This window comes from Ranitomeya variabilis, chromosome 2, assembly GCF_051348905.1.
Source record: "Ranitomeya variabilis isolate aRanVar5 chromosome 2, aRanVar5.hap1, whole genome shotgun sequence".
NCBI lineage: Eukaryota > Metazoa > Chordata > Amphibia > Anura > Dendrobatidae > Ranitomeya > Ranitomeya variabilis.
Genome location: NC_135233.1, coordinates 238,103,305 through 238,121,116, shown reverse-complemented (window position 1 = coordinate 238,121,116; position 17,812 = coordinate 238,103,305). Strand labels below are relative to the sequence as shown.

Genomic DNA, 17,812 nt, shown 5'->3' with positions numbered 1-17,812 from the left:
CAATTACTTTTGGTCCCTTTAAAAACAGGGTGGCACATGTTAAGGAGCTGAAACTCCTAAACCCTTCATCCAATTTTAATGAGGATACCCTCAAATGAAAGCTGAAAGTCTGAACGTCAACTGCATCTGAATTGTTTTGTTTAAAATTCATTGTGGTATTGTCTATAACCAAAACTAGAAAAATGTTGTCTCTGTCCAAATATATATGGACCTAACTGTAACTCTCTGGTTTAACCCCTTCACCCCAAAGCCTGTTTTCACCTAAGTGACACGGCCAATTTTTACAATTCTGACCACTGTCACTTTATGAGGTAATAACTCTGAAACGCTTCAACGGATCCTGGTGATTCTGAGATTGTTTTCTCGTGACATATTGTACTTTATGATAGTGAATACCTACAAAAGAAGGCACCACATACACAATATTGTTTAAAAAGTCCTTTATTAATAACAAATAAACCAACAAAGTGGTCATAAAATTGCCTAATCCGGCAAAGGTGAGACAAAACAGACACAAAACAAAGGCGGACACATAGACCTAAAAATAACAACACATCATGTAAATGCACTAAATGTGTTCCCATGTGTACAGCATTTTGTCACATTTAGTGCGTTTACATGATGTGTTGTTATTTTTAGGTCTATGTGTCCGCCTTTGTTTTGTGTCTGTTTTGTCTCACCTTTGCCGGATTAGGCAATTTTATGACCACTTTGTTGGTTTATTTGTTATTAATAAAGGACTTTTTAAACAATATTGTGTATGTGGTGCCTTCTTTTGTAGGTATTTATTTATGCTTGGCTAACCACGATAGGATTCGTTATTGGTGTTGTGGACTTTATGATAGTGGTAAAACTTCTTCGATATGACTTGCATTTATTTGTGAAAAAAACAGAAATTTGTCAAAAATTATGAAAATTTAGCAATTTTCTAATTTTTCGTTTTTATGCCCTTAAATTAGAGAGTTATATCACATAATATAGTTAATAAACAACATTTCCCACATGTCTGCTTTACATCAGCACAATTTTGGAAACATAATTTTTTTTTGTTAGGGAGTTATAAGGGTTAAAAGTTGACCAGCGATTTCTCATTTTTGCAACAAAATTTGCAAAACCATTTTTTTTACAGACCACCTCACACTTGAAGTGACTTTGAGGGTCTATATGACAGAAAATGCCCAAAAGTGACACCATTCTAAAAACTGCACCCCTCAAGGTACTCAAAACCATATTCAAAAAGTTTATTAACCCTTCAGGTGCTTCACAGGAATTTTTGGAATGTTTAAAAAAAATTGAACATTTAACTTTTTTTTCACAAAATTTTTACTTCAGATCCAATTTGTTTTATTTTACCAAGGGTAACAGGAGAAATTGGACCAAAAAAGTTGTTGTACAATTTGTCCTGAGTACGCCGATACCCCACATGTTGGGGTAAACCATTGATTGGGCACATGGCAGAGCTCGGAAGGGAAGGAGCACCATTTGACTTTTCAATGCAAAATTGGCTGGAATTGACATCGGAACCCATGTCGTGTTTGGAGAGCCCCTGACGTGTCTAAACAGTGGAAACCCCCACAAGTGACACCATTTTGGAAAGTAGACCCTCTAAGGAACTAATCTAGATGTGTGGTGAGCACTTTGAACCTCCAAGTGCTTCACAGAAGTTTATAATGTAGAGCCGTAAAAAAAATTAATATTAATTTTCACAAAAAATGATGTTTTTGCCCCAAATTTTTTATTTTCCCAAGGGTAGCAGGATAAATTGGACCCCAAAAGTTGTTGTGCAATTTGTCCTGAGTACGCTGATACTTCATATATGGGGATAAACCACTGTTTGGGCGCATGGCAGAGCTCGGAAGGGAAGGAGCGCCATTTGACTTTTCAATGCAAAATTGGCTGGAATTGAGATCGGAACCCATGTCGTGTTTGGAGAGCCCCTGATGTGCCTAAACAGTGGAAACCCCCACAAGTGACACCATTTTGGAAAGTAGACCCTCTAAGGAACTAATCTAGATGTGTGGTGAGCACTTTGAACCTCCAAGTGCTTCACAGAAGTTTATAATGTAGAGCCGTAAAAAAAAATTAATATTAATTTTCACAAAATATTGTCTTTTTGCCCCAAATTTTTTATTTTCCCAAGGGTAGCAGGATAAATTGGACCCCAAAAGTTGTTGTGCAATTTGTCCTGAGTACGCTGATACTTCATATATGGGGATAAACCACTGTTTGGGCGCATGGCAGAGCTCGGAAGGGAAGGAGCGCCATTTGACTTTTCAATGCAAAATTGGCTGGAATTGAGATCGGAACCCATGTCGTGTTTGGAGAGCCCCTGACGTGCCTAAACAGTGGAAACCCCCACAAGTGACACCATTTTGGAAAGAAGACCCCCTAAGGAACTTATTTAGATGTGTGGTGAGCACTTTTAACCCCCAGTTGTTTCACTAAAGTTTAGAATGTAGCGCTGTGAAAATTAAAAAATCATTTTTTCTTTCCACAAAATGATGTTTTAGCCCGCAATTTTTTTTCCCCAAGGGTAACAGGAGAAATTGGACCACAAAAGTTATTGTCCAATTTGTCCTGAGTACGCTGATACCCCATACATTGGGGGGAACCACTGTTTGGGCGCACGGCAGAGCTCGGAAGGGAAGGAGCGCCGTTTGAAATGCAGACTTAGATGGATTGGTCTGAAGGTGTCATGTTGCATTTGCAGAGCCCCTGATGTACCTAAACAGTAGAAACCCCCCACAAGTGACCCCATATTGGAAACTAGACCCCCCACGGAACTTATCTAGATGTGTTGTGAGAACTTTGAACCAACAAGTGTTTCACTACAGTTTATCACGCAGAGCCGTGAAAATAAAAAATATTTTTTTTTCCACGAAAATTATATTTTAGCCCCCACGTTTTTATTTTCCCAAGGGTAACAGGAGAAATTGGACAACAAAAGTTGTTGTCCAATTTGTCCTGAGTACGCTGATACCCCATATATGGGGGGGAACCACTGTTTGTGCGCACGGCAGAGCTCGGAAGGGAAGGAGCGCCGTTTGAAATGCAGACTTAGATGGATTGGTCTGCAGGTGTCATGTTGCATTTGCAGCGCCCCTGGTGTACCTAAACAGTAGAAACCCCCCACAAGTGACCCCATATTGGAAACTAGACCCCCCACGGAACTTATCTAGATGTGTTGTGAGAACTTTGAACCCCCAAGTGCTTCACTACAGTTTATAACGCAGAGCCGCGAAAATAAAAAATATATTTTTTTCCACGAAAATTATATTTTAGCCCCCATGTTTTTATTTTCCCAAGGGTAAGGCTGGTTTCACACTTGCGTTTTTATCTGCATGCGTTTTTTAAAAAAACGCATGTGTGAAGAAACGCATGTAAACGCGGTAAAACGCATGCGTTTTTTAGACGCATGCGTTTTTATAGAAAAACACAAGAAAACAAGAAAAAACCAAAAAACCCTAACCCTACCCCTACCCCTAACCTGAAATACGTGGCACTGAAATACGTGGCACTGAAATACGTGGCACTGAAATACGTTTATATACGTATATACGTATATAAGTGCCACGATATTTCAGTGGCCACGTATATAAGTGCCACGTATATAAGTGCCACGTATTTAAGTGCCATGTATTTCACGTAAATGCCACGATATTTCAGTGCCACGTATTTCACTGAAATATCGTGGCACTTAAATACATGGCACTGAAATATCGTGGCACTGAAAGACGTGGCACTGAAATATCGTGGCACTGAAATATCGTGGCACTGAAAGACGTGGCACTGAAATATCGTGGCACTGAAATATCGTGGCACTGAAATACGTGGCACTGAAATACGTGGCACTGAAATACGTGGCACTATGACTGTCAGAAAATGTTCATTAAACGGTTAGGGGTGAGTTTAGGGGTAGGGTTAGGGTTTGGATCCCTTTATCACCTTGATGGTGGTGGGTGACTTTTCAGTGTGTGTTCTGTTTTTTTTCTATAAAAACGCATGCGTTCTTAACGCAAACAAACGCGTTGAGATCGGACGCCATGTCGCGTTTGGAGAGCCCCTGATGTGCCTAAACAGTGAAAACTCCCCAATTCTAACTGAAACCCTAACCCCAACCCTAACCCTAGTCCTAACCCTAGCGCTACTTTCACATTAGCGTTTTTTTGCATACGTCGCAATGCGTCGTTTTGGCGAAAAAACGCATCCTGCAAAGTCATCTGCAGGATGCGTTTTTTCCCCATAGACTAACATTAGCAACGTATTGACACACGTCGCAAGCGTCGTGCGACGGTTGCGTCGTGTTGTGGCTTACCGCCGGCAGCAAAAAACGTTACATGTAACTTTTTTTGTGCCGACGGTCCACCATTTCCGACCGTGCATGCGCGGCTGGAACTCCGCCCCCACCTCCCCGCACCTCACAATGGGGCAGCGGATGCGTGGAAAAACAGCAGCGCGACGGCCCCGTACCGACGCTAGTGTGAAAGTAGCCTAACGGGAAAATGGAAATAAATATATTTTTTAAATTTTATTATTTTTCCCTAACTAAGGGGGTGATGAAGGAGGGTTTGATTTACTTTTATAGCGTTTTTTGGGCGGATTTTTATGGTTGGCAGCCATCACACACTAAAAGACGCTTTTTACTGCAAAAAATAGTTTTTGCATCACCACATTTTGAGAGCTATAATTTTTCCATATTTTGGTCCACAGAGTCATGTGAGATCTTGTTTTTTGCAGGACGAGTTGACGTTTTTATTGGTACCATTTTCGGGTACATGACATTTTTTGATCGCTTTTTATTCCGGTTTTTGGGAGGCGGAATGAACAAAAACCAGCAATTCCTGAAATTCTTTTAGGGGGGGCGTTTATACCGTTCCACGTTTTGGTAAAAAGGATAAAGCAGTTTTATTCTTCGGGTCAGTACGATTACAGCGATACCTCATTTATGTAATTTTTTTATGTTTTGGCGCTTTTACACAATAAAAACTATTTTATATAAAAAAATAATTGTTTTTGCATCACTTTATTCTGAGGACTATAACTTTTTTATTTTTTTGCTGATGATGCTGTATGGCGGCTTTTTTTTTGCGGGACAAGATGACGTTTTCAGCGGTACCCTGGTTATTTATATCCATCTTTTTGATCACGTTATTCCACTTTTTGTTTGGCGGTATGAGAATAAAGCGTTGTTTTTTGCCTCGTTTTTTTTTTTTTTTTTTTTTAACGGTGTTCACTGAAGGGGTTAACTAGTGATATAGTTTTATAGGTGGGGTCGTTACGGACGCGGCGATACTAAATATGTGTACTTTTATTGTGTGATTTTTTTTTTATTTAGATAAAGAAATGTATTTATGGGAATAATTTTTTTTTTTTTTCTTTATTTAGGAATTTTTGTTTTTTTTTGTTTTACACATGTGGAAAATTTTTTTTTTAACTTTTTTACTTTGTCCCAGGGGGGGACATCACAGATCGGTGATCTGACAGTGTGCACAGCACTCTGTCAGATCACCGACCTGACAGGCACATTGCAGAGGCTTGCCGGCGCCTGCTATGAGGAATTCTCAGCAGACGCCGGCAAGCAGGGTCATCTCATGACCCGGAAGGAGTCCTGCGGCCATCTTGGATCCGGGGACTCCTTCCAGGTCACCGGAGCAGCGCGATCTCATCGTGCTGCTCCGGTGTGAGAGCGCAGGGAGCCCCCGTCCCTGCGCGATCCCCCTCTATGCCGCTGTCACTATTGACAGCGGCATCAGAGGGGTTAAATGCCCGCGATCGGCGACAGCGCCGATCGTGGGCATTGCTGCGGGGTGTCAGCTGTCATATACAGCTGACACCCGCACCCGATCACCGCGGCGCTCAGCGTGAGACCGCAGTGATCGGGGCGCCGTACTAGTACTGCGGCTGGCACTAATGCAGTGCCGGCAGCGCCGTACTAGTACGGCGCATGGCACGAAGGGGTTAACAGAATAAAAATTCAAAATGTGAAAATTGAGAAATTTTCAAAATTTTCGCCAAATTTCCATTTTTTTCACAAATAAACTCAGAAATTATCTACCTAAATTTACCACTAACATGAAGCCCAATATGTCACGAATAAACAATCTCAGAATCGCTAGGATCCGTTGAAGCGTTCCTGAGTTATTACCTCATAAAGGGACACTGGTCAGAATTGCAAAAAATGGCCAGGTCATTAAGGTCAAAATAGGCTGGGTCATGAAGGGGTTAATAGTGCCATGGATGGGTTTGCACCTACATTAGCGGCCATGTTGAGGACCGGACTGCCATATAGGCGGGGGAGCAGACTATACTAAATAAGGAGCAGGCTACTCAGTGCTTTCCATATGACAACTCCAATTGATGGGGTGTACAGACTAACTTCAGCGCCTGCAGTGAGCTTGCTAACCCGGCCCCCCCATCTATCAAAGCATAGGGGCCGGGTTAGCGAGCTCCCAGCAAGAACCGAGGTTGGTCCATGCACTCCCGTAGGACCACACGGTGCTGAGTAAGGCTAGTTTCACACTAGCGTTAACTGCAATACGTCGCAAATGCGTCGTTTTGCCGAAAATACGCATCCAGCAAAAGTTCTTGCTGGATGCGTTTTTTCGTCATAGACTAACATTAGCGACGCATTAGCGACGCATTGCCAAACGTCGCGTCCGTTTTGCGACGCTTGGGCGTGTGGTAGCGGACCGTCGGGAAAAAAAACCCTTACATGTAACTCCGCCCACACCTCCCCGCACTTCCCCGCACCTCACAATGGGGCAGCGGATGCGTGGGAAAAATGCATCCGCTGCCCCCGTTGTGCGGCGGGGACAACGCTAGCGTCGGGGACCTCGGCCCGACGCACGGCGACGGGCCGAGCCCGACGCTAGTGTGAAAGTAGCCTAACACGCAGGAAAGCAGTGAACAAAGACAGAGGTCTGCAGGGGTGCACGGAGCGGATCGTTAGGAATCTAATTAGGAGGGATATAATGTGTTAGCATCAGTTTAACAACGGGAAACTTGACGACAGATGCCATTTAAAGGGGTAGTTCAGTAGCTCACTCTTTAGTCAAACCTGTCATCTTGCGTAAAGAATCAAGCCTGCTTTGCCAATGTCAGAATAGGCGAAGAGAGAGAACCCTTTAAGCTGGTCATACATTAGTATCAGTGGGATCTGTCACCGTTTGTATGCATTTCTTTAGGAGATAAGCAGCATCACAGTAGACGGGCACATAACTGTCAGAACTCCCTCGATGTGAGCATGTGTGTGAAGGGAAGAAGTAAAGCCTAATCTTCATAGATGAGCTCTAACGTGGGAGCGGATACACACAGATGCAATCCGGGGATTTCCTCTTCATGTCCTACAATTCCACATCCTGTTTTTAATGGGCAAATGTTACAATCTGCATTCATCCCTCCAAATTTCACACCATGTTTTATAACCTGAGGTCAGGATTACATGTGCAACCTTCTAGATATTTCCGGTGAAGCCATTTGGGTATGGAAGCCTGAGGGTGAAGATGTCCGACCTTCCAATACAAAGGTCAAGACAAAGGGTAGACTAGAAATGATGAGAAAGATACGGAGGCTTCTTTATAGGACAGCGCCCCACCTATACATGGGTGGCGGTGCACTATTAATTCTGTTTATCTGTTCCATCATAGGGAGTGCACCAAGGGACATGAAGGTATAATTAGGACCCCTTAATGGGAGCTGAGACATGAGGATCTGCTGTAGATTTGCAGCATTGATTCCACATTGCAAATCCATAGAAAATTAAAGTAAATGTGGAAACCAACAGTGAAACTGCAGTGCAATCAGCAGCAAAATTTGCAAGTTTGTGCTGGAGCGGCGATGTTTGGATGCGTCCTTCCGACCCTACGCCATGTGTTAGGGTATGTGTCCACGTTCAGGATTGCATCAGGATTTGGTCAGGATTTTTCATCAGTATTTGTAAGCCAAAACCAGGACTGGAACAATTAGAGGAAAAGTATAATAGAAACATATGCACCACTTCTGCATTTATCACCCACTCCTGGTTTTGGCTTACAAATACTGATGTAAAATCCTGACCAAATCCTGATGCAATCCTGAACGTGGACACATACCCTAGTGTAAAGACTCACCATTAGCCATAAGGAATTTGGGGATGAGATCCACGTTCCAGTCACGGCCTCGTCCCATGCTCTCAGCGGGACCATCAGGAATTTCAAACCTTTTATAGAGCTAAAGATACAACACGAAGATATTAGTAAGAAAGAAACTGCGCAAAATGACACATAATAAGTTATCTATATTACTAAAAGGGATTGCTGCTTTCGACTGAATATTTCTTTAAATTGGCTTAAATGGGAAAAAGGGAAAAGTCACCTCACCAATACTAAGAGTACTCCAGTTCTGTCACTGACCAGTTCCCTGCCTCTCTCTTAGGCCTCTTTCACACTTGCGTCGGTACGGGGCCATCGCAATACGTCGGCCCGATGTACCAACGCACGTAGTGAAAATTTATGCACGACGTGGGCAGCGGATGCAGTTTTTCGACGCATCCGCTGCCCATTCTAAAGTCCCGGGGAGGAGGGGGCGGAGTTCCGACCGCGCATGCGCGGTAGAAAATGGCAGACGCGACGTACGAAAAAACGTTACATTGAACTTTTTTTGTGCCGATGGTCCGCCAAATACCGACGCATCCAGTGCACGACGGACGTGACGAACGGCCATCCGTCACAATCCGTCGCTAATACAAGTCTATGGGAAAATGCAGGATCCTGCAAATTTTTTTGCAGGATCCTGCATTCTCAAAAAGCAACGGATTGTGACGGATTTAAAAAAACGCAAGTGTGAAAGTAGCCTTAGGCTACTTTCACACTAGCGTCGTGCACTGCACGTCGCAATGCGTCGTTGTGGAGAAAAAAATGCATCCTGCAAAGATGCCCGCAGGATGCATTTTTTCTCCATAGACTTTTATTAGCGACGCATTGCCACACGTCGCAACCGTCGTGCGACGGTTGCGCCATGTTTTGGCGCACCGCCGGCACAAAAAAACGTTACATGTAAGGTTTTTTTGTGCGTCGGGACCGCCATTTTCGACCGCGCATGCGCGGCCGAAACTCCGCCCCCTCCTCCCCGGACCTTGCAATGGGGCAGCGGAAGCGTCTTAAAACTACTTCCGCTGCCCACGTCGGGCATTTTTGTCACAGTATGCGTCGGGCCGACGCAGCGCGACGGCCCCGTACCGACGCTAGTGTGAAAGCAGCCTTACTCTCACAGTGGCAAAGGAACGTGTGACCAGCTGCAGTCAATCACTGGCTGAGAGGGGTCACTGAGCAGCTTCTCTCTGCATGTCAGGAGATTGGGAGAGTACCGGCTGAGGATTGCTCCGTTTAAAAAAAAAAAAAAAAATGTTGAGGCGCACAGCCCCTTTAATGAGATAAATCACTGATAACAGCATAGAAAAATATTTAGAATTGAGAGTCCTCAGTGGTTGATACCTTTAAATGGCTAACTGAAAAGATGGTAACAAATTGCAAGCTTTCGACACTACTTACGTCTCTTCATCAGGCACAGACGATGCCTGATGAAGAGACCTGAGTAGTCTCGAAAGCTTGCAATTTGTTACCATCTTTTCAGTTAGACCATTAAAAGGTATCAACCACTAAGAACTCTCAATTCTAAATATTTTTCTATCTACTGGCTAACACGGTACAAAGATATTTATCTTTCCTGTGATAACAGCATAGTCACTAGGAGGCACACATATAAGACGAGCAAGGACAGATGATGTGCACTATGGTGATCGCGTGCACTATGACACGGCAGCAGGCCTGTACCTCTTCCAGGGGGGTGATGGAGGAACTCTCTCCGCCATAGTACGGGTTCCTGTCCATATGTAGAACTTTCTTTCCATTAACAGACATGATCCCGGACAAAATGCATTCCTGCAAAGAGGAGAACAGAAGAAAAGGAAAGTAAATAACCTGGACGGGTAATAATCAGACTTACTAATGAATGACTGCGCTGCTACTGCTTAACAACAAAGGACGGAGAACATAGGAATATCAGAATCTACGTGAAGATAAGCTGTATTGGGATACTACAATCACCAGCAGGCCCAGAAAACCATGTTACTGTGTAATTCTCTATAGTGATCACCATGTTACTGTGTGATTCTCTATAGTGATCACATGTTACTGTGTGATTCTCTACAGTGACACCATGTTACTGTGTGATTCTCCATAGTGACGCCATGTTACTGTGTAATCCTCTATAGTGATCACCATGTTACTGTGTGATTCTCTATAGTGATCACCATGTTACTGTGTGATTCTCTATAGTGACACCATGTTACTGTGTAATCCTCTAGTGATCACCATGTTACTGTGTGATTCTCTATAGTGATCACATGTTACTGTGATTCTTTACAGTGACACCATGCTACTGTGTGATTCTCTATAGTGATCACATGTTACTGTGTGATTCTCTATAGTGACACCATGCTACTGTGTGATTCTCTATAGTGACACCATGTTACTGTGTGATTCTCTATAGTGACACCATGTTACTGTGTGATTCTCTATAGTGACACCATGTTACTGTGTGATTCTCTATAGTGACACCATGTTACTGTGTGATTCTCTATAGTGACACCATGTTACTGTGTGATTCTCTATAGTGATCACCATGTTACTGTGTGATTCTCTATAGTGACACCATGTTACTGTGTAATCCTCTAGTGATCACCATGTTACTGTGTGATTCTCTATAGTGATCACATGTTACTGTGTGATTCTTTACAGTGACACCATGCTACTGTGTGATTCTCTATAGTGATCACATGTTACTGTGTGATTCTCTATAGTGACACCATGCTACTGTGTGATTCTCTATAGTGACACCATGTTACTGTGTGATTCTCTATAGTAATCACCATGTTACTGTGTGATTCTCTATAGTGACACCATGTTACTGTGTGATTCTCTATAGTGACACCATGTTACTGTGTGATTCTCTATAGTGACACCATGTTACTGTGTGATTCTCTATAGTGACACCATGTTACTGTGTGATTCTCTATAGTGACGCCATGTTACTGTGTAATCCTCTATAGTGATCACCATGTTACTGTGTAATCCTCTAGTGATCACCATGTTACTGTGTGATTCTCTATAGTGATCACATGTTACTGTGTGATTCTCTTCAGTGACACCATGTTACTGTGTGATTCTCTATAGTGATCACCGTGTTACTGTGTAATTCTCTATAGTGATAGCATGTTACTGTGTGATTCTCTATGACACCATGTTACTATGTGATTTTCTATAGTGACACCATGTTACTATGTAATCCTCTATAGTGATCACATGTTACTGTGTGATTCTCTATAGTGACACGGCACCATGTTACTGTGCAATCCTCTATAGTGATCACCATGATCACCATGTTACTGTGTGATTCTCTATAATGACACCATGTTACTGTGTAATCCTCTAGTGATCACCATGTTACTGTGTGATTCTCTGTAGTTATCACATGTTACTGTGTGATTATAGTGACACCATGTTACTGTGTGATTCTCTATAGTGACACCATGTTACTGTGTGATTCTCTATAGTGATCACCATGTTACTGTGTGATTCTCTATAGTGACACCATGTTACTGTGTAATCCTCTAGTGATCACCATGTTACTGTGTGATTCTCTATAGTGATCACATGTTACTGTGTGATTCTTTACAGTGACACCATGCTACTGTGTGATTCTCTATAGTGATCACATGTTACTGTGTGATTCTCTATAGTGACACCATGCTACTGTGTGATTCTCTATAGTGACACCATGTTACTGTGTGATTCTCTATAGTAATCACCATGTTACTGTGTGATTCTCTATAGTGACACCATGTTACTGTGTGATTCTCTATAGTGACACCATGTTACTGTGTGATTCTCTATAGTGACACCATGTTACTGTGTGATTCTCTATAGTGAGATAATATAATGAGGGGGCACCATAGAATAAATAGAACACTGGGATCCAACCTTGACCTAAGAGGAAGACATATGAAAAGAAAAGAAAAAGCAAGGCCAAATAGAATGGGGATCACCAGACTATATAAATAAGTGCAATAAATACATCTTTATTCAGGTGTAACACTGGACAAAAAACACATTTAAAAACATCTAAAATCAGTTTAGAAACAACAGTGCCTACAATAAGGCGTGTGCCTATGAATAAACAAGGGGAGAAATGGAAAAGATATGATATGGGTGTGCAAAACAACAAAAATCCTCAGGATCCTATATGGACAGCATATATAAAACACATCCCTCAATAGAGAAATCACATATAGCCTCTAAGAATCACTGGTAGAACAAAGATATTAGTTGTATAAATGCATAGGCAAAGAATATATACAATATATTGGATAACAGAAAGGAGGACTGCTATCAATCCACAGTGTGTAGCAAATAGTGAATATATATAACTGAATACCACTCAAACATATGACAAAAGCTCAGGTGGTTCAGTATTCAAAGCATACACACATCAATGCCCACTAAAGCTGCTGCACTCCAAATAGGCCAGTCAACTACATGCAAAAGTATACACACCCATAGTCTCCCCACGAGCTCAAGAGCCGGAGGGTATAATAACCCAATATTAAAAATATATAGGCACAGCAAGGATGAACAAATACCCGACGCGTGTCGCCACTAGCGTGGCTTCATCAGGGGTATGATCATACCCCTGATGAAGCCACGCTAGTGGCGACACGCGTCGGGTATTTGTTCATCCTTGCTGTGCCTATATATTTTTAATATTGGGTTATTATACCCTCCGGCTCTTGAGCTCGTGGGGAGACTATGGGTGTGTATACTTTTGCATGTAGTTGACTGGCCTATTTGGAGTGCAGCAGCTTTAGTGGGCATTGATGTGTGTATGCTTTGAATACTGAACCACCTGAGCTTTTGTCATATGTTTGAGTGGTATTCAGTTATATATATTCACTATTTGCTACACACTGTGGATTGATAGCAGTCCTCCTTTCTGTTATCCAATATATTGTATATATTCTTTGCCTATGCATTTATACAACTAATATCTTTGTTCTACCAGTGATTCTTAGAGGCTATATGTGATTTCTCTATTGAGGGATGTGTTTTATATATGCTGTCCATATAGGATCCTGAGGATTTTTGTTGTTTTGCACACCCATATCATATCTTTTCCATTTCTCCCCTTGTTTATTCATAGGCACACGCCTTATTGTAGGCACTGTTGTTTCTAAACTGATTTTAGATGTTTTTAAATGTGTTTTTTGTCCAGTGTTACACCTGAATAAAGATGTATTTATTGCACTTATTTATATAGTCTGGTGATCCCCATTCTATTTGGCCTTGCTTTTTCTTTTCTTTTCATGATTCTCTATAGTGACGCCATGTTACTGTGTAATCCTCTATAGTGATCACCATGTTACTGTGTAATCCTCTAGTGATCACCATGTTACTGTGTGATTCTCTATAGTGATCACATGTTACTGTGTGATTCTCTACAGTGACACCATGTTACTGTGTGATTCTCTATAGTGATCACCGTGTTACTGTGTAATTCTCTATAGTGATAGCATGTTACTGTGTGATTCTCTATAGTGATCACATGTTACTGTGTGATTCTCTACAGTGACACCATGTTACTGTGTGATTCTCTATAGTGATCACCGTGTTACTGTGTAATTCTCTATAGTGATAGCATGTTACTGTGTGATTCTCTATAGTGACACCATGTTACTGTGTGATTTTCAATAGTGACAGCATGTTACTGTGTGATTCTCTATGACACCATGTTACTATGTGATTTTCTATAGTGACACCATGTTACTATGTAATTCTCTATAGTGATCACATGTTACTGTGTGATTCTCTATAGTGACACGGCACCATGTTACTGTGTAATCCTCTATAGTGATCACCATGATCACCATGTTACTGTGTGATTCTCTATAATGACACCATGTTACTGTGTAATCCTCTAGTGATCACCATGTTACTGTGTGATTCTCTGTAGTTATCACATGTTACTGTGTGATTATAGTGACACCATGTTACTGTGTGGTTCTCTATAGTGATCACCGTGTTACTGTTTAATTCTCTATAGTGATCACATGTTACTGTGTGATTCTCTATAGTGACACCATGTTATTGTGTGATTCTCTATAGTGACACCATGTTACTGTGTAATTCTCTGTAGTGATCACATGTTACTGTGTGATTCTCTATAGTGACACCATGTTACTGTGTGATTTTCTATAGTGACACCATGTTACTGTGTAATTCTCTATAGTGATCACATGTTACTGTGTGATTCTCTATAGTGACACCATGTTACTGTGTTATTCTCTATAGTGATCACCATGTTACTGTGTGATTCTCTATAGTGATCGCTATGTTACTGTGTAATTCTCTATAGTGACAGCATGTTACTGTGTAATTCTCTATATAATGATCACATGTTACTGTGTGATTCTCTATAGTGATCACATGTTATTATGTAATTCTCTATAGTGATCACCATGTTACTGTGTGATTCTCTATAGTGATCACCATGTTACTGTGATTCTCTATAGTGATCACATGTTACTGTGTGATTCTCTATAGTGACACCATGTTACTGTGTGATTCTCTATAGTGACACCATGTTACTGCGTAATCCTCTATAGTGATAACCATGTTACTGTGTGATTCTCTATAGTGATCACCATGTTACTGTGTGATTCTCTATAGTGACACCATGTTACTGTGTAATCCTCTAGTGATCACCATGTTACTGTGTGATTCTCTATAGTGATCACATGTTACTGTGTGATTCTCTACAGTGACACCATGTTACTGTGTGATTCTCTATAGTGATCACCGTGTTACTGTGTAATTCTCTATAGTGACAGCATGTTACTGTGTGATTCTCTATAGTGACACCATGTTACTGTGTGATTTTCAATAGTGACAGCATGTTACTGTGTGATTCTCTATGACACCATGTTACTGTGTGATTTTCTATAGTGACACCATGTTACTATGTAATTCTCTATAGTGATCACATGTTACTGTGTGATTCTCTATAGTGACACCATGTTACTGTGTAATCCTCTATAGTGATCACCATGATCACCATGTTACTGTGTGATTCTCTATAATGACACCATGTTACTGTATAATCCTCTAGTGATCACCATGTTACTGTGTGATTCTCTGTAGTGATCACATGTTACTGTGTGATTATAGTGACACCATGTTACTGTGTGATTCTCTATAGTGATCACCGTGTTACTGTGTAATTCTCTATAGTGACAGTATGTTACTGTGTGATTCTCTATAGTGACACCATGTTATTGTGTGATTCTCTATAGTGACACCATGTTACTGTGTAATTCTCTGTAGTGATCACGTTACTGTGTGATTCTCTATAGTGACATCATGTTACTGTGTGATTTTCTATAGTGACACCATGTTACTGTGTAATTCTCTATAGTGATCACATGTTACTGTGTGATTCTCTATAGTGACACCATGTTACTGTGTTATTCTCTATAGTGATCACCATGTTACTGTGTGATTCTCTATAGTGATCGCTATGTTACTGTGTAATTCTCTATAGTGACAGCATGTTACTGTGTAATTCTCTATATAATGATCACATGTTACTGTGTGATTCTCTATAGTGATCACATGTTATTGTGTAATTCTCTATAGTGACACCATGTTACTGTGTGATTCTCTATAGTGACACCATGTTACTGTGTGATTCTCTATAGTGATCACCATGTTACTGTGTGATTCTCTATAGCAGTGGTCCCCAACCTTTCTGACCTTGAGAGCCACATTCAGCTTAGAGAGGGTCGTGAGCCACATTCAGCACTGAGAGAGGGTCGTGAGCCACATCCAGCTCCCACCCCCTTCAAAGTAGGGTCAACCAAAGCCCCCATTACAGGTATAATGATAACAGGTATAATAATAACCAAAGCTTTTCCACAGAAATCAATCCAAAGCAGTAGACTGAGATCCAGGGGTTCCCACAATGCCCCCATTCAGTATTCTCCCAGCAAGGACTCTCAACACACTGTCACATCCAGCTTTGAGCACCTCCTCTAACAGGTAGTACCATCCTCCAGCGTACCATACCTAAAACATCTCTAAACCCCAAAGACTGTTACTGTGATTCTCTATAGTAATCACCAAGTTACTGTGTAATTCTCTGTAGTGATCACCATGTTACTGTTTGATTCTCTGTAAGGATCAGCATGTTACTGTGTGATTATCTATAGTGATCACCATGTTACTGTGTGATTCTTTAGTGATCACGTTACTGTGTGGGTCTCTATAGTGATCACCATGTTACTGTGCGATTCTCTAGTGATCACACGTTACTATGTGATTCTCTATAGTGATCGCCATGTTATTGTGTGATCATCTATAGTGATCACATGTTACTGTGTGATTCTCTAGTGATAACATGTTACTGTGTGATTATAGTGATCACCATGTTACTGTGTGATTCTCTATCGTAATCACGTTACTGTGTGATCCTCTATAGTGATGACCATGTGACTGTGTGCTTCTCTAGTGATCACCATGTTACTGTGTGATTCTCTACAGTGATCACCATATTGCTGTGTGATTCTCGATAGTGATCACGTTACTGTGTCATTTTCTAGTGACCACATGTTACTGTGTGATTATCTATAGTGATCGCCATGTTAGTGTGTGATCATCTATAGTGATCACCATGTTACGGTGTGATTTTCTATAGTGATCCGCTATATTGATGACCACGTGACTGTGTGCTTCTCTATAGTGATCACCATGTTAATGTGTGATTCTCGATAGTGATCACGTGTTACTGTGTGATTCTCCATAGTGATCACCATGTAACTGTGTGATGCCCGATAGTGATCACGTTACTGTGTGATCATCTATAGTGATGACCACGTGACTGTGAGCTTCTCGATAGTGATCACGTCACTGTGTGATTCTCTAGTGATCACATGTTGCTGTGTGATTATCTATAGTGATCGCCATGTTACTGTGTGATCATCTATAGTGATCACCATGTTACGGTGTGATTCTCTATAGTGATCACGTTACTGTGTGATCCGCTATACTGATGACCACGTGACTGTGTGCTTCTCTATAGTGATCACCATGTTAATGTGTGATCCTCGATAGTGATCACTTGTTACTGTGTGATTCTCCATAGTGAGCACCATGTTATTACCGATATGTGATGCTCCATAATGATCACCATGCAACTGTGAGATTCTCGATAGTGATCACCATGTTACTGTGTGATTCTCTGTAGTGATCACACATTATTTTGTGATTCTCTAGTGATCACATGTTACTGTGTCATTCTCTAGTGATCACCATTAGTGATGAGCGAATATACTCGCTACTCGAGATTTCTCGAGCACGCTCGGGTGTCCTCCGAGTATTTTTTAGTGCTGGGAGTTTTAGTTTTTAGCGCCGCAGCTGAATGAATTACATCTGTTAGCCAGCATAAGTACATGTGGGGGTTGCCTGGTAGCTAGGGAATCCCCACATGTACTTATGCTGGCTAACAGATGTAAATCATTCAGCTGCGCCGCTAAAAACTAAATCTCCGAGCACTAAAAAATACTCGGAGGACACCTGAGTGTGCTCGAGAAATCTCGAGTAACGAGTATATTCGCGCATCACTAATCACGTTACTGTGTGATTCTCTATAGTGATCACCATGTTACTGTATGATTCTCTATAGTGATCACACGTTACTGTGTAATTCTCTAGTGATCACGTGTTAC

The 17,812-nt window shown here is 41.4% G+C and overlaps 1 protein-coding gene across 1 annotated transcript in view; it reads right to left on the bottom strand.

Moving 5' to 3' along the window:
* GDI1 (GDP dissociation inhibitor 1) overlaps window positions 1-17,812 on the bottom strand; it is a 55,806-nt gene that overhangs the window by 21,887 nt on the left and 16,107 nt on the right. Inside the window, exons 2-3 of the mRNA XM_077284195.1 lie at window positions 9,810-9,917; window positions 8,109-8,208 (exon numbers count right to left, since the gene is read on the bottom strand). Coding sequence (XP_077140310.1) covers window positions 8,109-8,208; window positions 9,810-9,917 — 208 coding nt within the window. The remainder of the gene's footprint in view (window positions 1-8,108; window positions 8,209-9,809; window positions 9,918-17,812) is intronic.